This window comes from Ctenopharyngodon idella, chromosome 11 (assembly GCF_019924925.1).
Source record: "Ctenopharyngodon idella isolate HZGC_01 chromosome 11, HZGC01, whole genome shotgun sequence".
NCBI classification, from domain to species: domain Eukaryota; kingdom Metazoa; phylum Chordata; class Actinopteri; order Cypriniformes; family Xenocyprididae; genus Ctenopharyngodon; species Ctenopharyngodon idella.
In genome coordinates, this window is record NC_067230.1 from 3,428,157 (window position 1) to 3,453,584 (window position 25,428).

Genomic DNA, 25,428 nt, shown 5'->3' on the forward strand with positions numbered 1-25,428 from the left:
TCTTTTAAGAACTGATCACTGCAAGGTTCTTTTGGGAACCAAAAATGGTTCTACTACGGCATCACTGTGAAAACCCCCTTTTGGAACCTTTACAAAGAGAAAAGCTGAGGAGAAATCGCTATGGTTTTGAACATACCGGGTGAGTGTAGAAAGCTGCTAGCAAATGTAAACATACCTGTTTATGTCAGTGAGGAATATGTTTACATCCGCTTCCCACTGAAATCACGTGAGGTGCTCTTCTGGGTATGATAATCTTAATAATATCCTGTAGTGTGTGCTGCACTACACATTTCAAATCGTGTAGTGTGTGCATGTTTGAGATTTGTGAGAATAAAACCTGTGAAGATTCTTCTTATGTGTGTGCTGCAACCAGATTTCATATTCGGTTAGGATTTAAAAACTCCTCTAGTGTGAGCTTGGCTTGAGATGTTTCTGTCCTGCCATAGAGATCCAACGCAACAACCACTTTCAAGGTCCTAGAGAAGCATTCAGTTTTTCCACTTGCAAATTCCACCTTGTAAATAGCGAATCCACCGTGGCGCGAGTGCAACTGGCTTTTAAAGGGAATGGGAGATGAGACTCTGATTGGTTTATTGCACGTTACTCCCAAAACACACCCATCACTCATTAAGAGAATAGGAACAACCCTTTTGGACCACGCGCCGGGCGCACCAAACATTTTCCTCATCGTTAAACTAGCAAAAGTGGATTTGAACACGCCCTAAGTACACTTGCGCCATGCACTTTAGACCATGTGCTTGGATCGTTAAAATAGGGCCCCATGTTTTCACAGTTATACAGTAGAGGGCGCTATTACGCATCTTCTGAAAGAGTACAGAATCTCCTGATCAAAACACAGACAAAAAGGAGCTGTGTGTGTAACAAGCAGAGTGTACGCACGTTGTGCACCCGCCTATAGGCGCATATTACTAACGCGCTCTTTAAATAACAAAAAATAAATAAATACTGCGCATTGTGATGTGTTCAGGCGCATTGTTGGCGTGTTACTATTTTAAGGCAACTGAAAACGACTGCGCCATTGACCAACTGAAACCTGGTCTAAAGTCAATGGCACAGTCTATTTCAGTTGCCTCAAAATCGCAACGCGCCAACAATGCACTTGAACACACCTTGTTTTCAGAGCAGCACGCCCATGGGTGCACAAATGGGCGCACAAATGGGCGCTAATGCGTTTGCTATTTAAACAACGTGGTGCAGGACGTGAAAATGATAACTGTGTCAGGCTGAAACTAGCAAAAAACACTTGTCAGGCCTGGCGCCGCATTGCACCGGGTGTATGATAGGACCCATAGTTTTAATTACAAACCTGCTTCTCAGTCAAACTGTGAGTATCATATATAGTATCATATACTATAAAAACTTAAATGTACTCAATTGTTTGATGAAACATTTTTACATTTAAAGATTTTGAGTAATTGTTAAAGTTGTGAAATCACTGAAATGATTACCTTATGAATTAATAAACGCAGGTAAAAAATTTAAGTAGATCTGAATAACTACATTTAGAACCATGACAAATAAAACTGAGTAGCTACACTATAAAACCCAACAGGTTACAGTCTTACAAAATACAGATTTCGCAGAAATGCCGTAGAAGAACCATTTTTGGTTCCTCAAAGAACCTTCCAATGATCAGTTCCTTAAAGAACCCTTTTTTTTCTCTCAGTGTGAAGAACATTTTAAAAACATATTTTCCACTATAAAGAACAATTTATTAATGGAACATTTCCGTGGATGTTAAAGGTTGATGGAACCATCTATGGCAATAAAGAACCTTTATTTTTAAGAGTGTTTAACTCAAATCAGTTGAGGAAACCGATTTAAAAACTAATATTAAGCAATGTGAACTTACATCATTTGAATCCACTAAAACAGAACACATATTTTGCAGTTGACTATTTAGCTAGTAATAGCAAACATCTAGCAAAGAGACTATCACTGTTAATGCTTTTAAAGTAAAGCAGCATCTCTTGGCCCTTCCTCAACTGAACCACACACTCTTCACCACAATGTTAACCCCAACATTAAAGAAATCCCTATAAATCCCAACACATCAGAACATTAAACAATAACAGATCTCTCCTCATATTAAACCTCTGCAAAACACACAGAATAACACTTCATTTCATCATTTATATAGTTCAATGCATTGAAAAATCAGATTTCTTCTCTTTGCATGCAATTGCAAAGAGAATGAAGAATATTGAAATGGAATGAGTAATAATTGTATTTCTTGAAACTGATCAGCATAATTTCTCCATTCTCAAATATTTTGATTCTCGATTATTTTCAAATATTCATTCTGAAATATTTTGAATATTAGCAAAAAATATATAAAGTATAACTTGTTGATCATTTATTTTCAAAAAATGTACATTTTAGACAAAATTGTTTTTAGGCATTTATTTTGGTATGTCCAACTCAATCAGTCTCTTAAGTGATATTCAGAGATTTTATTAAGGCAGTATAGTTTTTCATTACTCTGATACTCGCAGATGCAGTCAAATATTAAAAGAAACATTCTGCTCATTTTTGATGAGATATTAAATGAGAAACAACAAATTAAAGCATTTATCTGCTGCAGCTAAAACAAGAAAATGCTTTAAAACAGGTTTGGCGAACATGCCATTTACCCGGTTGATATGTTGGACTGCTGTTGAAGGAACCACAGAGCCACAGTGTTTAACTTATGAATGGCTTATTTAGTTGTGTCTGCATATTAAGCTGTGACAGAAGTACATGACGCACACATTTATACAGCTACACACCAAAGCAAATCATGAACGCAGTTTGTTTTAGTCTGGTAAAGTCACATCCTTCATACAGCAGGAAAAGATCACTCATATAGCTGTTGGCTAGACAGTATGTGAGGCCATAAACGGAGTGCTTTTACACAGATTACATCATCATGAAATTACCGTAAACTCCCCTCTTAACCTACAGTCTCCCAGCGGGGGGAAACTGGGTGGATCAGGAACAGAGTCTTATAATCTTACAAAAATGCATATGAAGCCAGATGAGACTACAGCAGTGAAATAGAAAGCAAAACTGACTTGCTTTATGTCTAACAAATCATGTCAATGAACTTGCATTTACTCTGATCGACACACTAGTCAAAAAGCTTAGCAAAACCTGTTCATTTTCTCAATCCACTTCATAAGGTGCATCCTGGGATGCTTTTTTTTTTTTTTTAATAGTATTGAAGGAGTTATATTAGACACTTGTTGGCTGGTCTTCCAGTTATTTATCTATAAAACAATTTCAATCATTTAAACAAAAGCTGCTTTTAAGATTCAGTCAAGAGAAACAAATTAAGGCAAATGTGTCCAAAGTATAGCACTGCCTTCATAGAAACTGAGGACTGTAAGCTGAATCTTTCCATAGCCGAAATATGGCTGTGCTGATGTTTGTGGAAAATCAGCATTAGTGTAAGGTGCATTTTTTTTTTCTCAGAAATGTTTAAAAGCAGCGTCGCACTGCTTTTTCCAGTTCATCTCCAACAGAAGCAAAGCGTCAGCACCTCTCTCTCGCTGCCGTGCAAACGCTGTCCCACATCTGAACTGAACTGAAGAATGTGTCTGTTTAAACATTAATGATAGGGTCTAAACAAGATTGGTCTTGACTTGCAGAAGCAAAACCCGTTCTCAGCCTCTAGAAATCTGTAAAATTATGGTATACTGCGGCACAATTTACTTAAGATTGATAGTACAGCTTGTATTCAAAGCACAAATTATCAAGTTTAGCAAGACTATTAACATGCAAAGCTTCTCATGAGTAGATGTACGGTGTTAGCTTATATTACATAAAACCTTACCAATCTACAATGAAAAAAAATCTACTAAAATGTATTATATATATATATATATATATATATGTGTGTATATATATATATATATAAAATTTGCACAAGTGTGTAAATAAATAAGAAACAACAACGGAGTGTCTTTAAAAGCCCCTTCCTTCCGTCATGGATTCAAATCTCAAGTTGACAATTTAACAGTCGAGCCCAAGCCTCCATTACCAATTCTAAAACGTCACTTTAGAACTAGTAATGAAGAAATGCTGAGTTGCTTCACTGAAACTTATTTTATTATGTAGAGTAGTAGAGTGTTATGAGAGAGAGAGATCGACTTAGCGAGTGCATTATTCATTATCACAAAATCAGTTTGAATGTCCGCTGAGGAAAACGTTATCTTTGTCATTTAGTAACAGTTAAGGGGATTTCCCGTGACAACGCAAGTCAATGCATTTATTGCGTCTTATAAAGTGTTGTTTCAAGTAAAAAATAATGTCCTTCTTTACAACCTTGTTTCAGTCCCTTTCAATATAATAGTCTTTGCGACTGACTGACTCACTCACTAAAGACAGTCTTTGCTGCCATCTAATGGCGCAATAATGTAAATTTCATTGAAGTCGAAATCACTAACAGACTCTTTCTCAATACCAAATATGGCATATTATTATTTATATAAAATAAAATATTATTTATTGAACAATAATATTTAAATTAACAATAATAGCCATTATAGAAGTATAAGACGTTTGTCCACACCCGTAAGACCTTCGTTCATCTTCGGAACACAAATTAAGATATTTTGATCAAATCCGATGGCTCAGTGAGGCCTGCATCGCCAGCTCCCTTTTTCAATGCCCAGAAAGCTACTAAAAACATATTTAAAACAGTTCATGTGACTACAGTGGTTCAGCTTTAATATTATAAAGCGACAAAAATACTTTTTGTGCGCCAAAAATAACATAACAGCGACTTTATTCCACAATATCTAGTGATGGCCGATTTCAAAACACTGCTTCGAAGCTTTACGAATCATTTGTTTCGAATCAGTGGTTCAGAGCGCCAAAATCACAAGATTTCAGTAAACGAGGCTTCGTTACGTCGTAAGTGTTTTGAAACTTCAATAGTTCACGTGACTTTGGCAGTTTGATACACGCTCCGAACCACTGATTCGAAACAAATGATTTGTAAAGCTTCGAAGCTTCATGAAGCAGTGTTTTGAAATCGCCCGTCACTAGATATTGTGGAATAAAGTCGCTATTTTGTTATTTTTGGCGCACAAAAAGTATTATCGTCGCTTTATAATATTAAAGTTAAACCACTGTAGTCACAACTATTTTAAATATGTTTTAGTAGCTTTCTGGCCATTGAAAAAGGGAGTGTTATTGCTGGCGATGCAGGCCTTACTGAGTCATCATATTTTAACAAAAATACTGTATCTTAATTTGTGTTCCGAAGATGAACGAAGGTCTTACGGGTGTGGAACGACATGAGGGTGAGTAATAAATGACATCATTTTCATTTTTGGGTGAACTAACCCTCTAAGCTGTTCTTGGTGACTATAAGAGCGCTGAACAGCCGCTGACCGCCTGGAGCTCACATCTCCGAAAGAGTCTAAACAAATTTTCGAATAGGCACTATGCTTATATATAAAGTGCATATTTGAGGTCATACCAAATAAAATTTCTTAAAACTACATTCCATAGCACAATAACAGTAGTATCTGTAAAACTGTAGTGGGTTTGCTCCTCTGCCATTGACACTTGCTGTGAGAAATGCTGTCAGTATAGATCCGACAGTTATAAGCAGTGTGATACAAATTGTGAAATGGTTTCTGTGTGAAATTAGTAGAATATTGCATAGCTCTAAGCCAATCATATTCGAGAACCAGAACCAGAACTAACTGAACTAAGGCCGTGTGTCCACTAAATTGCTTCAAACCGTAGCAAGCTGAAAACACTTCGCTGTAGGCGCATGAGAGCGCTTCGGTAACGCTTTCCTGAGTGCTTTTCAGTTGAGACACTTTGCTTGCTATGATACAGAATATCCGCGGAAGTGTTACTATAAGTGTTACTACTATTTTTTTTTCTGTACTGTTTCTACATAAAAATGCTCTGGCTCTTGTTTTAAATTATTTTGTTCCGTTATTATTCTTGTTGTTGTCATCTGTTGACGTTGTACAAGCAGAATGTGGCGGTTGGTCGGTGTTGTATTTGTCCCGCCCCTCCTCCACTGTGATTAGACGGCTTGGTACAAAGTAACATTGATGAGCACTGCGTTTTACCCAAAGTTGAACATTCTTCAACTCTCAGCGACCGGTAAAAAACGAGAAAAAAATAGACGCTCAGCGCTTCGTTACGCTCCTGGCATTTAAAAAAACGCGGCACTCCCATTGAAAACAATTGGAAAAATATGCTAGCCTCAGAAGAAAAAAAAAAATGCTTTGGTGGACACACGGCCTAATATATATATATATATATATATATATACACACATACATATACACACATACATACATACATACATTATATATATATATATATATATATATATATATTGGAATTAGCTGAAAGGATTTGTAAAGTTGTTCGACGTAACATTTTAAAATAAATGTCGGCTTCATCACAAGAAAACAAAGCATTTCCTTTCTGACACTCCTATTTGATTTATGTCTCCTGAATTTACCCTCATGTTTCCTCTTTTGAACCACAAATGGCTTGAGTTCAAACCTCAAAGCCTACTGTAGTTTGCGATACAAAACATACTCAAAGTTAGATCTGATCTTGAGATCTCTAGACTATAAACGCATTAACAAGCAGAAGTTTGCAGATAAAACATCCAATTTAAAGGGTTCTCATCAAGATTAAAAAAAAAAAAAAAAAAAAGTATCACACACATGTGTATCACAATATAAGAAGTCCTAAAAGAGAAAAGAGTGCTTAAAGGAGCTTCAAAGCAGTGGTGTCTGAACCTCTTCTGAAGTGAGAAGACAAAGTCCCATCTGAATGTTTTTTTCCATATGTAAATTCATTTCCCTTCCTTGTTAAAAAATGACATATGGAACACGTTACACTATCAATAAGTTCAAAAACAATACTGCAATACAATTTATCAGGTTTATACATTTTAAATCTCATCAAGTTTGTGCATATTAAAAATAGTTTACATTGCTTTCAAATATGCAGTAAAAATTGTAAGTTTTCATATAATTCACTCTACAAATTCATAGGAATTCACCATCAATTTGCCAAAATAGTTGCATTTTCTTATGATATTGAGTTGGTTTTAAATTTGGAGTGATTCACAACTAGGGAGTGATCACAGTGAACCCATGAACCATGGTGTTTACCTGATCTCAGTCATGATGTAGACATTTTAATGACACATTTGTATAATAAAAAAAAGGGGAGAGTTGTCGTTAATAGTCTCTTGTTTGCCTAAATAGCCATGCCCTCAATAAAACACACAAAACAAGCCCTACAAATTAATAAAAGAACATTATACACATATTTCATTGCAATGGTATGTCATGATTTGTAGATTGTTTTGTAAAAGGTGCTTTTATGCATGTTTGGACTGAGTATTCATTGCATTTACACAGTTTTGACCGCCAGCTGTTGCAAACATCTGGTGTTTCGAGTGCTTCATAAGAGTGAATCAATTGAAGCAACTAAAACACTTATAATTGAAACACTCTGTTTTCCTTATCACTACTTTTCAGATGTATTCTGATTAAAAGAAAATGCTTCCTGATAAATATGACAAGCACAACAAAGCTAGCTAGAAAGAATTATATAGCGTACATAGACCAGCAAGACTTACGGTTGGCAGAGCTTGACCAGGTCTTGGTCAGTGGTCCCAGGATGGAGTCCACGGATGTAAAGGTTTGTTTTGCTCAGCTGTTCCCCGCCTCCTGCACTACTTGCGCTGCTACTGTTGGGACTGGACAGTGCCATCTGGTGGCTGGAGGACACATAGGCTTGCTGTTGAAAAAAAAAAAAAAATATTTATATGTATAGTACAGTACAAACCATTATAAGTACAGTTAAATCAATGTTATTAATATTTAACAAAACTATAACAAAGACAATAATTTGCAGTGAAAAAATTATTGTTAATTATAGGGGACCTATAATGCCCCTTTTCACAAGATGTAATATAAGTCTCTGGTGTCCTCAGAATATGTCTGAAGTTTCAGATCAAAATATCCCACAAATCATTTATTAAAGCTTGTCAAATTTGACCCTATTTGAGTGTGAGCAAAAACACGCCGTTTTTGTGTATGTCCCTTTAAATGCAAATGAGCTGCTGCTTCTGGCCCCCTTTCCAGAAGAGGGCGGAGCTTTAACAGCTCACCTTCGGTTGCTCAACAACAACAAAGCTGGAGAATCTCACGCAGGCCAAAATGAGGATTGTCAGTAACTGTGTTCAGCCTTACATTGTTCAAACTGGAGTCGGACACTCATGGAGAGAATCATCACTGAAATGAATCATGTCTCATGTAATCGCGCAATCAGTGTTTCAACTGTGGAAAGACGTCAATAAATCAGCTTGTGAACAATATGTCACGTAACGCCACATTTACCTCAGGGAAGCCATTCAATGAGCTTAAACTCGATAGTTAGCTATAAAAATTAACTTTAGAAAAGAGCATTTTAAAAAAAATATATGCACTATATTATATATTCCTTATATTTTTACTTAACCTGTTCTTTAATATTAAATGTGTATATTTGAATACATCTGTCATGAAAACAAGTTATGACAGCCACCGTTTAAATGTTTATATTCGAATAGAAACAATTAATTTTCATTAAGTCATTAAAAATGTATTATAACATTATTATAAAACTGCCCTATGTGCACTTTTCAGTTTACTTTATTGTATGCAAATCAGTTGTTAACCTTTAATATTGCAGTTGTGAGAGACTTTTTTCTTTGAGAAAAGTTGACATGCACTGTAACTTATATCCAAATGAATCAATATTGAATCAAACTGAACCGAGATCGTAATTGAATCGAATCACAAGCTTGCGATTCAAAATGGCATCAAATCATGAAATTTGTATCAGTGCCCGGCCCTACACAGTGAACGTGATCATTACACATTAACAGCTGTGTCCTTATACTCTAACCTGCACTGGTTAATGTGAAGGATGTGTCAGTTCACCCAAATACACTATCAAAATCCTGCATGTTGCAATATCCCATGATTTTCCTTCTCCTCTGCTCCATGAGTTTGTTGACTTGACCTTTTGTCTCTTCCATCCAAAAATAACATTAAGCAACTTTCAGATGCCTGCCAACAGAAAACCACCACTAAAAAAGTGAAGGACAGCAAAATGTGTAGTTCATCCTGGCCTAAGGTTTAAAGCGTCAGTCTATCAGGCATTAATCATGGGAAATCAGGTGACACCGGTAATAAAGCTGTCAAGACATGGAGAGGATGTGGACTGACATGACTGACATGACTGCATGAATAATAGGTTTAAACCAGGGTATGTGAGTGAAGAAGAGTGGGAACAGAGTTGGACAATTTTGCCTGGAGTGGGGAGAGTCTGAAAATGAGAGAAAATAAAAAGAAGGGTTTCTTTCACTCAAAACCTGATAACTAGGAGGGAAAAATTGCTGTCACTCTACTTCAGTCTCCAATCCATTCTCACACCCAAGGCATCCGTGTGAGAGAGAAGCCAACATCTGCGCTTTGGTGTCTATTTCAATTTCAAATACTTTATTTATCCCCGAAGGGCAATTCACAAGGTCACGCAGAGAAACAAGCAATATACGTCAAAAATACAACACAGTAAATAAATAACACAGTGTACGCAACATATGTGTATTCTATGATATGACATATAAACATCTAAGAAGCAGATCCAGACCCTATAAAAATATAACAAAAAAGTTTTTTTAAAAATATGTAATCACAACATGGTAAGCCTGGGGGTCAGAAATTATTGAGAATTTAGATGTCTATGTACTGATGCAATAAATTTATTCCAAAAAAACATTTTTGAAAGTATCCCAAAAGCCTCTATGTCTTCTGAAGCCATACGATAGCTTTGTGTGAGGAACAAGTGAAACTTAAGCATCGTTTCTACCTTGTATTAAGATGCGACTTTTGACAATCAGAATTTTGGTGATCAAGTGGTCAGCGCTAGATACCGGTGGAAAGGAGGTCCCAAACATATTGAGATCAGATCACTGAGCCCACAAACTGAGGAAGTCAAACACCATTAAAGGGTTAGTTCACCCAAAAATGACATTTCTGTTATTAATTACTCACCCTCATGTCGTTCCATACCCGTAAGACCTTTGTTCATCTTCAGAACACAAATTAAGATATGTTTGATAAAATCCAATGGCTCAGTGAGGCCTCCATTGCCAGCAAAACAATTAACACTTTCAGATGCCCAGAAAGCTACTAAAGACATATTTAAAACAGTTCATGTGACTACAGTGGTTCAACCTTAATGTTATGAAGCGACGAGAATACTTTTTGTGTGCCAAAAAAAACAAAAAAACGACTTTATTCAACAATATCTAGTGATGGGCGATTTCAAAACACTGCTTCATGAAGCTTCGGCGCTTTACGAATCTTTTGTTTCGAATCAGTGGTTCGGAGCATGTATCCAACTGCCAAGGTCACGTGATTTCAGTAAACGAGGCTTCGTTACATCATAAGTGTTTCGAAATTTCAATGGTTCACCACTGGGGTGCGTGACTTTGGTCTGATTTTATCAAAAATATCTTAATTTGTGTTCTGAAGATGAACGAATGTCTCAAGTGTGTCGAACGTCATGAGGGTGAGTAATTAATGACAGAATTTACATTTTTGGTTGAACTAACCCTTTAAGTTTTGTAATAGAAACACTATCTTGGGTCCTATGAATTCAAGAAATTTTGGATGAATACATTTTTGATGAATAAATCAAAAGAAGGGTTGTACACTAATAAAATTGCGATATGGACTAGTGTCTGTAACATTAAATTGCAAATCTGAAGTCTGCGTGTTTTGAGTGTTAATGACCAAACGTATCTTTATAAATGTTGTTGCAGGTGAAATATAATGTGGAGAACATTGAATAAATATTTTTTCATCAGGTTAGATATTAATTATTGATCACGTGTCAAACCTCTGTCTACTTAACCTTCGGTCTCGCACATCCACCATGTTTGTAGCTTTTTTAACCATTTTTATTCATGTTTGTAGTTTTAATCGAATCCTCGCCCATTGTGCAATGAGCAATATTAGCCGTTAGAGCGTGCAGGGATCTGCACTTCGGATTCTAACCGGAAATAGTAGACCATATGCACTATGCACTTATACACTATGCATTCATGTCAGCCAGTGTATTAATTGTATAAGGTTATTTTGTCATTCAGCATCAGAGTCTGATAGCCCCTCCCCCTCTGCTATGTAATTAAAGCTGCGACAGTTCAGTGCAGGAAGTGTCCAACTGTTTTTTCGGTTAATTAAGTGCATCATTTGGGTATTTAAAGTGCACTTTTTCTTTTTGGAATTTTCAGTGTGAACACACTACTCGCACTATTTTACTACTACAAAACGTCACAGAATAGTGCATGAGTATATACATTGGACGCACCTACTAATTCTAATTTTGAATACTATTTAGGATAGATAATATGCAAATGAGACACAGCAACATAAACTAAAAGCTCTTCAATCCAACCCGCCAAAATAAAACTTCAGTTTAACTTGAAGATTTGTGACAGGATTTGTACAATAGAATGTACCTACAATAATAATAATTATAATAATAAAATTTAATTTAAGGAAAATAACTTTTTCTCCCATGTTTTAATTTTAACAGTAAACCTCTGTTGTGCAGTAGGCTACTTTGTTTGCCTACTGGGGATTGTTAGATATTTATTTGATTACAGTTTAAAAGATGAATTAAATTTGATTAGTTTTTGATAATACATTTGTATTAAATCATAAATCCAGAAAAATTAAAACAGACAACACAGAACTTCTCAAAAAAAAAAAAAAAAAAAAAACATTTCATAGGGCACTATTATTGTAATCACTTTAATAAATTATTACATTTGTTAAATTGATTAGACATGCTTTTGATGATAAAAATTTAATTAAAGATCACGAAAGGGATTATGAGAAAAAATTAAACAGATTTCATAAAGCTCTAAAAATGTATTTTTTGTTACTCTTTTAATAATTTTTTTTGTTAAATTGTATAAGTTTCATGATTTCACTTAATTAGACATGCTTTTTGATTGTTTGGGAATTTAGGAAAAAATAAAACTGATTTCATAGGGCCCTAACTATCTGCCCTTGTGTAACACCACCTACTCAGCAAACACGTGAGCATTATGGGACAGTATTATGAGCAAGCATAACAACAAAACAGCTTTTGTTATTTTATTTTTTTTACATAACTCGCACATATATTCTTTCCTTAGATTGTCTACTTATACTTTCTGTAGTTACAGATCAATCTAAAAAAGCATGCCTTCTCATACTATTTCTACCTTGATTTAACCCAAAAAAATAGATTTGTTAGTATCAATTAATGGGTTAAGAATATTCAAGATATTCAAAATTAGGTAAGATACAAGTCTTATCTTGTATAATCTTCTTTTAAGTCTGTTTAGATTTTCTGGAAAATAAGACAACAGTATTGATCTAAAATAAAACATTAAGAATAAAACAATAAGAACAAACATTTCAAACATTTAAAAAAAAAATCTATTCTTTCAAGACAAAAAATAAATAAATTTATATATTACTACTCAAAAGAGCATCTATGCCCATATAATGGAAGTGGTGTTTCACTTATCTCTCTTTTGCTGGTTTGTCTGAGAGCGTCTCGTGGGAATCATCACAACAAACTCAATGAGCCATTCTGCACTACAAAAGAAATGAATGTACTTTTCCTCTGAAAGCAACAGACATTTGCAGGAAGATTGCATGAAAACAGAAGACAAAGAACAGCACATTAAGCAAATTGAACATCTCTCACAGCTTTACCATGTGACGCGTAACACTCCCTGTGTATTATCACTCTGGGAAACTCTCTGGCTGCCTTATTTGCTCTTGACGGGGTTCAGAGGAGGATAAAGCGTCCAATTACAGCGGCAGCAGACATCTGACTGCGCACACCGCGAGAGGGGTTATAGATCACGGCCTGCTAGTTTAAGGATCCACCAGCACAAATCAAGCGTTCGGGGGCCCTGCAGGGACTGCTTCAGTCCTGCTAATTATGAGCCTTTCTGCTTTGTGAGCCCGTCTTGCTTGCGCTTTAAAAGTTTTAAAAGAACCCTGCACTGGCTCAAAAGCTCAATCTGATTAGTCTGTTTATTCATTAAAAATACTTCAAAGGTGACGAATTCTTAAGCAATTTTAGTGCGGCTGAAATCCATTATTTGAATCAAACTCACACCACAACGTCTCCAACAACCACAATGACTCACAGAGAACACAGGTGCCAAAAAACACAGATCAATGAACAAATACTACAATAATTAGACATAGGGAACAGCTTCAAAGAACTTTTAGCATGGCCTTGCCAACAGGCAGTGCCCGAAGATCAGAGAAAACCAAAGTCAGATTCAGTTCAATTACAGGGTTTCTGCAGGTTTCATAAAGCTAATTTTAAGACCTTTGTAGGGAGTCATAAATGGAAATGTAACACTCTCAGAAATGCGTCATCATATTGTTATCATTAAGTATAAATGGCTAGAAAGCATGGTAACATGTAAAATCTTACAAATATTCATTTCCATGTTACAAAAGTAACACAAGATGTACATGATACGTTTGTTATGGCACCTGAGTGCTGTTGCTAAGCAAAGAATATAACTAAAGTAGATTTTTGTGTAATGTAAATTGAACTTTTTTTTAATTTTGACAAAGAACAAAAAAAGTTCATAAAACCCAAAAACCATAAGCAGCACAAAAGCATTTTCCACAGTGGGTGATGTTATTGTATCACTGGTGTCGATATTTCAATAACTTACAGATACACAACTAGGGTTGCAAAGGGGTGGAAAATTTCCACAAACTTTTCATGGGAAGTTAAGCTGTATCATATATAAACATAAATCTAAATATTTTGTTTGGTCTTAAGCAGACATGCATGCCAATTAATATAAATTTAAAACATTTTTGACTTGATTTATTTGTGAGTAGAACTTTAAATCGAATTTTCAACTACATTTAAAGGGTTAGTTCACCCCAAAATGAATTTGACATTAATTACTCACCCTCATGTCGTTCCACACTTGTAAGACCTTCGTTCTTCTTCAGAACACAAATTAAGATATTTTTGAAGAAATCTGAGAGCTCTCTGACCTCCCTATACACAGCAATGTCATAACCAATTTCAAGGCCCAGAAAGGTAGTAAAGACATTGTTAAAACAGTTCATGTGACTGCAGTGGTTCAACCTTAATGTTATGAAGTGATGAGAATATTTTTGTGCCTAAAAACAAACAAAAATAGCTGTGTATAGGGAGGTCAGAGAGCTCTTGGATTTCATCAAAAATATTTTAATTCGTGTTTCGAAGATGAACGAAGGTCTTATTTAATAAAGGGTTAATAAAGGCCTTCTGAAGCGAAGCAGTGTTTGTGGAAGAAAAATATCCATATTTAACACGTCATTAAGTAAAATAACTAGCTTCCGGCCATGCGGATTCTACTTCCGTCTAAAGTGTAATTTACACAACGTACTACTGGTGTTACGCTACGCCATGACGTACTATGGTACTTCCTACGTCAGTGGTTCCCAAACTTTTTAGAGTGTTGTAACCTCTGAGTGATTTACCATCCTTCTGCGTACCCCTTCTCTTCTACTTAGACTGCAGTCATACCTTTTCATTAAAGGACAATAGTTGCCCCCTAAATTGATTTTCCAGTGCATTTTTTACCTTTATGAATAACTTTATAAAATAAATAATGTTTTAAATTAAAAAATTAAAAAAAAATATTCAATGATGGTAAAAACTAAGTGAGACTTTTTATTATTAAACTAATACCACCAGTAGGTGGCGTTCATAACTGCAGAATTGTTCACGAAACACCAATGTGTGCTGTAGTTCTGCTGTGGCTTTCATTGGAACTATTATTTCATTGCAAAATAGTGTAAATACTGACAGTACTGTGTTTAAAATGCACATTTTGTTTGTTGACCTGTTGTATAATAATAAATGTCATGTTTGCAATCATGTGGATGTTTGGGAACAATTGCATTCTTGCTCATTATCAACATTAAATACAAAAACTCACAAGTTTGAGTCTTAAATCGATATCAATCCACTCTGTGTCTATTTGTTCTTTGTGTGGTAAGTGCTAAATCCCCACTTTTACAAAGGTGCATTGTCGAGAACAGCAATATAAGGTAGCGTGATTTGCTACGGCAGCAAACTCTGCACGCAATCTGTCATATGCACGCTGCTTGTGTGGATGCAGTCAGTTTTCACCGCAAAAGATTAAGTAATTTGATTGGTTGTCATGTATTTACGGCATTTGGTTTTAATTTTATTTTAAGGTAGGGTAGAACCAAACGAACGGCAAGACTCAGCATTTTGTTCGTGTACCCCCTTCTGTCACCTTTATAAAGCTTTGGAGCATCAGGGTGATTATTAATATAACTCTGTATCTGTCTGAAAGAAGAAGGTCACATACACCTAGGATGGCTTGAGGGTGAGTAAATCATGGGGTCATTTTCATTTTAAAGTGAACTAATCCTTTAAGTTCCCTGTTACAGGTTAACCTGCAATTTTTCAAATTTCCAGTTTATTCCCATTAGTTTCTGTTAATTGCCATATATTCCCCTTAAAGGGATAGTTCACCCAAAAATGAAAATTCTGTCATCATTTACTCACCCTCAAGTTGTTCCAAACCTGTATAAATTTCTTTGTTCTGTTGAACACAAAAGAAGATATTTTGAAGAATAAGGGAAACTGAACAGTTTTGGGGCACCATTGACTTCCATAGTATTTTTTTTCCTACTATGGAAGTCAATGGTGCCCCAAAGCGGCCTGGTTACAAACATTCTTCAAAATATCTTCCTTTGTGTTCAGCAGAACAAAGAAATTTATACAGATTTGGAACAACTTGAGGGTGAGTAAATGATGACAGAGTTTTCATTTTTGGGCGAGCTATCCCTTTAATTCCCATAGAAAGTATCCAACTTTGAAAATTCCTGGAATTTTGCAACCTTATACGCACACAAACATTTGGTGTTCTTACACTGTACTTTGAAAGCCTGGTCACCTGGACAACCTGTTCCCTGCAAGGTTATTAAATAATGAAATTTCAGTGTCTTTGAAATTAATGCCTTTAATTTTTCAATGTCCTCTGAAATCCAGTGAGGTTTGTGATGCTTTGATGTTCACCTGAAGTAAACTCACTGTGGTTGCTATGATTACTGACATACCACAAAAGTTACCACGGTTTTCAAGATTAAAAGTTTTCTCTGAGTTATCTTCACCTGTTAAGTTAGCTAAACCTGCATGGTTTTTGTTGTGCACAATGCATCAATGCACAATCTACATAATACTTCATTAAAATGTAATAACTATTGCCTCTGAAACCATGTGGTAGTGCAAAATATATCAATGAATGACTAAATACATATATAAATGAATAAATAAAAAAAGAACAGAAAAAAAATAACTCAGAAAATTAGACTGAATAAGAACATTACGTTTCAGACAGTGTGATTTCTGGTTCTGGATTCACAAAACATTCTTAACTGCCATGTTCTTCTTATTTTTCTCTTTAAAACTAAACTTTAAACAGGAATTTGAATTCCCGAAAAGAATGTTCTTAAAAATTGTAAATAACCTCTTAAAGTCAGGATAAGCTCCAGCCTAGTCATAAATACCTAACGGTAAGATATTTAATGAATTTATCGGGTTGTTTAAAATACATTACACAATTTTCAGTGTAATTTTCCTATTATGCAGATTGTAGTGACTCCAGCCCCCCGTTCTCTTCATTTAACCTTTATTTTCTCATTTTGTTAACTGAACTGTTCACATAACTACATATTAGGTGTGAGAAGAGGAAACATATTTCTGATCTGATGGCCCAGAAAGGAACTCAAATCCCATGTCACAATCTAGCCCTACACAATGTGGGCTGAAACAGAAACTTGTGCTTCACATGGAGCGTTTTATTGGCTCCTCTGGTCTTAATTAAGACTCCGGATATCCACGAGGCCAGCTTCCCGGTTTAAGCCTGTTCTTTAAACATCTCGCAGAATTCACCTCCTTTTCTTTTCTTTTCTTTTCCTGCCTGTTTGTTCTCTGCATGTGTGTGTCCTTTGGGCCCCTGAGCTCAATTACATTCCAAGGATTTTTGGGATGTTCCTAATAGAAGTATGTCTTTCCTTCTCTTCCATTAACTATAGTCAGCAGTCAACAAAACACCTGCTTCTTCACCTCATAGACAAACAGCAACAAATAAAACACAGCTAAGCATACTGCAAGCAGACAGACTATTGACTGAACTTACTGCATGACAATGATTTAATGTAACTGCAATTCAAAGAAATTCAACAGTCACACAACAGCGAGGAGTAATACTCAAAAAAATAATACAAAAAGAATAATTACATTAATTTGATTACACTTTAAAAAATTTATTTCAATTGTGGACAGCAATTCCTCACATTGAAAATGAATTTTCATAATATTAAACTAGACTGTAATCTTAATGTAATCACCGTGTGTAGCCGTGAAAACACGAAAGTAACTCAAAGTAACCAATACATCTAATATAGTATGTTGTTTATATGTACATTTACTACAATATTATACCACATAAAAAATTTATATTAATTGGCTTATTTAATGTTAATTAATTCTTAATTAATGTTTGCTTACTATTTTGTATTTTTCTAATTGAAAACAATATTGTTCACTGCACATGGAAAAGAAAAAGAAAACTTGATCATGTTCTCAAGCACTAAGAGCTTAAATGGAAGCAAGAAAATCTGACAGTCTGTACAAAGTACAGTAACATGACAAAGTAATAAGATCAATGCCATATATTTTGCCATAAACAAATATGTAATTTTCTATGCAGATTCACTCCCCTATAAAATCCCCCTCAATCATTCTAGAATGATTAATTATTTCCAAATAGAGCGATTTAAGTCATTCAGTGAAATTGTTTTCATATCGCGATACATATAGAAAAACAAAATATCGCAATGTCAGTTTTTTCTAATATCGTGCAGCCCTTCTTGTAAACATTTCATTAGTCATCAAATAGTGCAGACATTTATTAAAAGTATTTCTTAATGACTGATTCTTTTTGACATGTTTTTTTTATATTTCTCAGAATCCTTAAAACTTCCCCCTATAGTCCCCCTATAGTCAGTAATTTTATCCCTTAAAACTCATTATCTTTGATCACCAAAATGATATATTTAAAAAAAAAAATTCTGTAATTTCTTCATGTCTTAAAATAGCTTGAATGTAACTCTACACCCTTGCTTCATTTAGTATACGCGGATCAATGGATATGCAAATTAGCCCCGCCTCCACTCACTTGCACGAGCTCAAGAGATCCATTCGATCAACTTACTGAGGTAAACGCTGCACAATGGCATCGCTCTTTACATTGTCGGACATATAACCGTAATTAATATAATAAGTCTTTTGCTTGACTACGTTATCAAACAGCTAATAATGTGTTGCTAATGTTACACAAACCATGTCCCCGTTCGCGAGTCAGACAGCTGTCTTCTAACAATCAGTATCATTAGAAACGCTTTGAACAACTCAGAACGTCAGTGGAGAAAGGCGTATAGTTCATCATAACATTATAATTCACCCGCTATATTGCTAAATCTATCCGATTTTTCATATCAATATACCAGGATAACCTGGCTTCTCTTCAGACTCCTTGCGCGGTCAGTTAATGATATGCTAAAGCCCGGCCACACACTGACGTGATTGGTTACAAGGTAGTTTGTGACATCAGCGATTTCAAACCACGTTTTTGAGACTGTCTTTTTTTCACTGCAGTTTTAAAGAGAAAATACTCAGCAATGGTGTTGAATAATGATGGTTTGTCTTAAAGCATATTAAAAACACCATTACAAAACAACATTAAAAACTTGATTTTCAGCATGGGGGGGTCTTTAAATAAATGAATGATGTATGTGGTAATGTATATACTGTTTAAGTTTATGCTCTGCTAGTTTTCTGCATGTTTATGGATTATAAATACAGAGGATTAAATCGTATTTTGGCTCAAGAGGACTCTTAACTATTTTCATTTAATATGGTTATCAACAGTTTTTGATTCGGTTTTGATGTTCAGCATCTGTCATTGTGAACATCACATTCTCATGAAATCCAGATAGAGCAAGAATATTGCTTTAAAGTACCAAGGAACAATTATATCAGGTTGGATTTGACTGACTAATCTCTCTCAAACAGCAGTTTTCATGTGACTTTTAAACAGTGAAAATATCAAGCATTGAAACAATTTCTCTCAAGCTTTCTGTCTTTTTGTAATATTTCAAAATAAAACTTATATATAGGCTATTGCACATAGACATTGTTCTGTGTTTAAATAAAGTTAATGTTGCACTGTAGTTCATGCTCTGCAATGTACAAAAATGACAATTATGCAACTTAATTGCTACAGGTTACAGACAATTTGTTTATAAGCCTTGCACTGCTATAGAAAAAAAGAGACATATTTTTGGAAAATCTGCAGCTAGTTTGCATAAGTCTCAGATCTGTTGTATGTTTGGCTGCGGTTGGAGTGAGTCAAACCATCACCAGCAGAGACAGCAGGACAGGACAATCCTCTCATTCTCACACGCTACGCCACATTCCTCCAGCTGACATCAGAGCCCATGACATCAGACTCATCTCCAGCGTCTCACTCTCGCTGTCTGTCTCGTGTCTTCATTACCGTGTGTAACGTAAAACAGCATTCAGAGAAGGAAACCTGATGCTGTGTTACATTAACCTGATTCTGCTCCGCATGCGTCTCATATCTTCTTTGTCTACATTTTCAGCTCTTCCAAAAATCTTTGGTAACACTTTACAGTAAGTTCTCAGTTGTTAACATTAGTTAATGCATTAGCTAATATGAATGAAAAATGAGCAAGATATTTGGTAACACTGTATTTCGATAGTCCACTTTAGACATTCTACTGACTATAAGTAACTTTGCAACTACGTCAATTTATTCTACTAATCCGAACCCTAAACTAACAGTCTACTAATACTCTAATGAGAGTTAGTTGACATGCAGTTGCAAATTAATGAGTTAGTAGAATGTCTAAAGTGGACTATGGAAATAAAGTGTAACCATATATGTTTTAAAACTATTTATTACTCTGTGTTAATATTAGAAAAAATATATTTGTTCATTATTTGTTCATTTTAGTTCGCAGTGCATTAACTAATGTCAACAAATACAACTTTTGATATTAATAATGTATTAGTAAATGTTGAACATTAACTAAGATTAATAAATGTTGTTGAACTATTGTTCAATGTTTTTCCTGTAGTCCACATGCAATGTCATTTTTTTTATGCAGAAATATGTCATATACAATTTATCCCTATCAAAATGTTGTCTCTAAATGAATCAAAACAGACAAAGAAATAAAAAAAAAATGCACACAACAGCCAATACTAAATTATAGCAAATTATATCAAAATCTCTACCAGTTGTCACATATCCACCATCGGTCTGTATACTAGGGCTGAAACGATTAGTCGACATTATCTACAACGTCGACAATAAAAAATTGTCGACAAATATTTTTGTTTTCGAATAGTCTTTTACGGAGCACCGGACATGACATGCAGGAAAAAATAAGTAGGCTAAATCGTGCGCACTATTTACCAATTCGTTCCCTCCATTTACTAAAACGTGCACACGATTTACTATTTCGTTCCCTCGATTTACTAAAACGTGTGCACGATTTACTATTTCGTTCCCTCGATTTATAAATCATGCACATGATTTATAAATCGAGGGGACGAATTAGTAAATCGTGCGCACGAATTAGTAAATCGAGGGAACGAACTAGTAAATCGTGCGCACGATTAAATTTTTTTCCTTGCATGTCATGTGCGGGGCTCCGTAGTCTTTTGATCTCATATGATCTATTTAAAGGGCCTGCAATAACGTGGTTTGACCAGTGGGGCGCTGTAGCGCAATACTGTAATGCAGCACTCCCGGATCGAATCCAATAGAAGAAGACACGGTGCTTCGGAGTGCATAGTGCAAACGAAGTCGAACCCGTAAAATGCGTGAGTTTAACATAGCATAAAACATAACATTTAGCATAACTACAAGAAAAACTGTCATGCAGGGCCACCAACACTCATTCAAACTAACTGTTCGTCACACGTCCATTTTCTCACGCATTGAAAGATGCATCGCAGAGCATAGAGGACACAGACAGCGCGCCGACAGATAAGACAGATCAGGTTACTTTTGATATAAAACAAAGTCTTAACTTTTAAATTCTGACAATTTTACTACGGGATTCAAACAATACATGTGGTTTTGGCGCTCTTTCATATCGCTGTAGCGCCTCCGGTCAAGCGGCATGTGAACCTATTATCTCTTCCTCTTTTCTGCTATTACAGCACGAAATAAACATGTATATCACAAAATGTTACATTTACCTCAGGAAAGCCATTCAGTGACCTTAAACTCGATAGTTAGTAAAAAGAAAAAAAAGAAGAAATTTAGAGAGGAGCATTTTTCAGAAATTTTTGCACAATATTACATATTCATATTTTTACTCTTAAAAAGTTATTACAGTTCCCAGACATAATAACACAGTACGTCATTTTAACAGTATTTTTTAACAAATTCATTAAAAATACACTTTCAAAAGCTGAAGTGATTTCCTTGTTTTAATTATTAGTTAAAGTATAACTCAGTATTTTAACTAATTGCTAGTGGAATAATCCAACAAAGCATACTGATTAACCAGTATAATAATCGATGATTAGTCAATTAATCGTTCTAATAATAGGTAGATTAATCGATTATCAAAATAATCGTTTGTTGCAGCCCTACTGTACACCCAGCTCTACATAAAGTGAACTCTTAAATCTTTATTTAATTAGATTTTAATGGAATAAAACACACACACACACACACACACACTTCAGTCCTGAAAACCATTAGTCTCAGCTATCAGATTTCTTTGTGACTTTCATTGTTTTTGTTTAATCAAGAGGAAATTATCATGATATCCCATGATAGACCAGAGGTCTGGCTCGACACCCTGGATTTACTGCATCCAAACACACTATTCATGTGAATCACTAACAGACATGTTTAGTGCTGGATTAGGCTTCTGTGAATTAAACCTCAAATATTTTAGTAAAGTAAAGTAAATTTTTTAATACCTTTTTTTTCCCATTAAGTTTTCAAGTCCTGTAATTGTGTCACTAATACAAGCATTCTGCAACAAATACCTATACCTTAAAAAGAAAAGTGGGGAAAAAAACTATTTTTACACTGTTTTATAACTATTGTGTTAACAAATAACTTTATCACACAAGCTTAATCACCCAGGATTCTGACTCTTTTATTAAGACATGACTATATCAAATTTACCAACTATTTTGTGCTCGTTTTTAAAAAAACACTTGGTGAGCAAATGGCATAACCATCACCTGTTTATAATGGACATCGGACTAAGAAAAAGCCAAAGCAGACAAACTTCTTGTTGTTGCTGTCGTTTTTAAGTGAACTCTGAACCTGTCTTCATTTCTGAGACTAAAGTTAGTGGGATTTTTTTTAGTTTTAGCTCTAATATTTAAAGAATAATTTCATGAAAATTATACAGATGTAAAAAAAATATATATATATATAGTTCAATATCTAATACTTCAATATCTAATCAAATGATGGCTGAGCCCTGAATATCCTCTTACCCTAAAACTAACAGATCCATTCAGAATAAAACTCAATTAAAGGCCTTATGGCACAACATTATCACATTAAATAAATGACAACAGTCAGTCTCTACAAGTCAGGTTAACAAAAACAAATAAAATTCTATTTGCATTTCACCTGTTTGTTTGAAAGTTCACCATGACAGTCCAGTACACAAATATGTTATAACTAAGGCATTATAAACTGTAAATTATCTTTCACTTTGTGCAATTAGCAAACATCCACTTAGTAAGGACCTCATTAAAGTGAGGTCTGCACATTGTATTTTTGCCTTTCATATTATTTGTAACATATTTGGCAAAAACATGACTGAACTAAACTTGAAACAAAATCAAACCTTACGGTTAATTTGTCCTGAAAACTGATGCACAAAGCAACAATTAAGATCCTGAAATGAATCAAGGTGTTGTTAATTGAATGACTAGCTGCATGATTTCTTAAAAGCTGAAAAGTTGAACATTAAAATTCAAGAATGTCCAAATAAAGAATTTAATAATAAGCAATGAGGCAGTTTGAGAAAGGGAAACATACTCTTTTAACATACTCTTTTAGTCAAAGGAGTATCTTCAAAAATGCAAGAACAAATATGCACTATATTTGAACTTGAATGATGTCAAACGTAGGAAAATTTAAATTAAATTTGCAATTGTGCTTTAATTTTGATCACAATATGATTCCAATAGACTTCAATGATGCAGATTCACACTTGTCATCTTCTCATATAGTGTCTCATCAAATAAAGATATCACTATCAGACAAATATGATTAAACCTGCATAAGTTCACAGGCTCACTGCTTTATCTGTCAGTTTTTGTTATCTGATCTGTTAAAGCTGTGGCTCGTTTCATATTTCAGCCAAAGAAACTTCGGTATATCCTACTGACCTTATGCGCCAGAGAAACAAGCGCCGCCATTTTTAGAATTTTGTGTTTGAACTTCTGTTCTTGCGGTAGCTCTGTATATTTCTATGCCATCGCTTTTGAAGAGTAATTAGCTGGTGAAGTGCATTTACTAATTGTAGAGTTAACAAAAGTTATGAGAATTGCCAGAGATGGCCATGCATTCTGCCTGGTTTTCATTGTGCGAATATTTGACAGTTTTACCAGTGTTCAAGAGGCCTTTTGTAATTATAATATCTATTATATAAACTAGCATTTCGCCATCTGATATTAGGTCACCAGATAAGTGTGTGTTTGTGAAAGACTACAGTACATATTTAGCATGTTTTTACATTTGTTGTAATGTTCACAATTTAAATCTATAGAACGGAGAGTCCAAAAATGATAGACTCTAAAAAATACTGGGTTAAAAACAACCCAAGTTGGGTTGAAAAATGGACAAACCCAGCGGTTGGGATAAATGTTTGCCCAAATTGCTGTGCAGTTTTATTTAACTCAACTATTGTTTAAAAATGACTATACAACTTGCTTAAAATGAACCCAAAGTATGTTGGAAATTAAAAATCAGACACATAATTACTAGAGGCAACAAAAATAATCAAATGGTGAACATTTATTAATAAGCAAAAGTTTAATCACTGTAAAAAAAAAAAAAAAAGTTGAGAAAACTTAATAGTATAAGGCAACAAACTTCGGCAGATTTTTGAGTTCTCAAATTCAGTTTATACAACAAAAAGTTGAGAAAACTCAAAAATCTGCTGGTTTGTTGCCTTAAACTTTTAAGTTTTCTCAACTTTTGATTTTTTACAGTGATTATTATTCATTAAACTTATTAATAAATGTTAATTTATTAAACATATTAATAAATGCTAATTTCCAACATATTTTGGGTTCATTTTAAGCAAGCAATACAGTACAGTTGGGCAAACATTTAACCCAACTGCTGGGTTAAAACAACCCATTCGCTGAGTTTGTCCATTTTCAACCCAACTTGGGTTGTTTTTAACCCAGCATTTTTTAGAGTGTACTTTTTTCCTTCAATGTGTTCTTAAGCAATGAATGGTGTAGACATAGAAATATGAACTTTACAGGTAAAACAATGAAAAATTGTTGCTTCAAAGGCAATGATTCGATTTATACAGCAACTGCAACATTTCTTACAATTTACAATCAGCTGAAGGCCGAAATGAATGTGTGCAGTTTTCTTGCAAAAATCTTGGAAAACTGCCGCCATTGAAGAATTCATTAGAACAGCAAGACACCCAGCAGAATTAGGATTTCTGGGAAATGTAGTTTTGAGTAACGTCATTTTAAAGGCAATGTGGTAATTCAAAACCTTCTGCCATCTGGTTCTATAATCGCCTCCCACTCACAAAGAGCCTTTTCTCGTCCCTCGGCTCGTGTTTATTTTGTGTTCTCTCTTTTGTTTACTCTTATGGCACAGGTACAGGAATGAGAGATCGGGTCAGAGAGACAGAGCAAAGAGAGATGGTCGAGATATGTCTGGAATTCTCCACATGTGCACTTAACCTGTGCATGAACTCCAGGCTACGGCCAAATGTTTTTCAGCTAGTCATGGGAGTAACATTCTCACCACTAACACAAAAGTTCACTTTGGCCATAGTCTTGTGAAATCCACTCTTCTCGGGAATATAGCTATGGTGAGAAATCTATTTAAATGTTACATAAAATGTAACATTATAAAATAATGTTTGATATATTTGTTATGTCACTGTTTACCAGTTTGAATTGTACCAAAATTCTGGATAT

At 34.8% G+C, this 25,428-nt stretch overlaps 1 protein-coding gene across 2 annotated transcripts in view; it reads right to left on the minus strand.

Annotated features, from left to right (window-relative positions):
- Positions 1–25,428, minus strand: part of rbms2a (RNA binding motif, single stranded interacting protein 2a) — a 58,387-nt gene that overhangs the window by 27,444 nt on the left and 5,515 nt on the right. For both annotated transcript variants that reach the window (XM_051913519.1, XM_051913518.1), the window contains exon 2: positions 7,637–7,797. In XM_051913519.1, the coding sequence (XP_051769479.1) occupies positions 7,637–7,797 (161 nt within the window). The remainder of the gene's footprint in view (positions 1–7,636; positions 7,798–25,428) is intronic.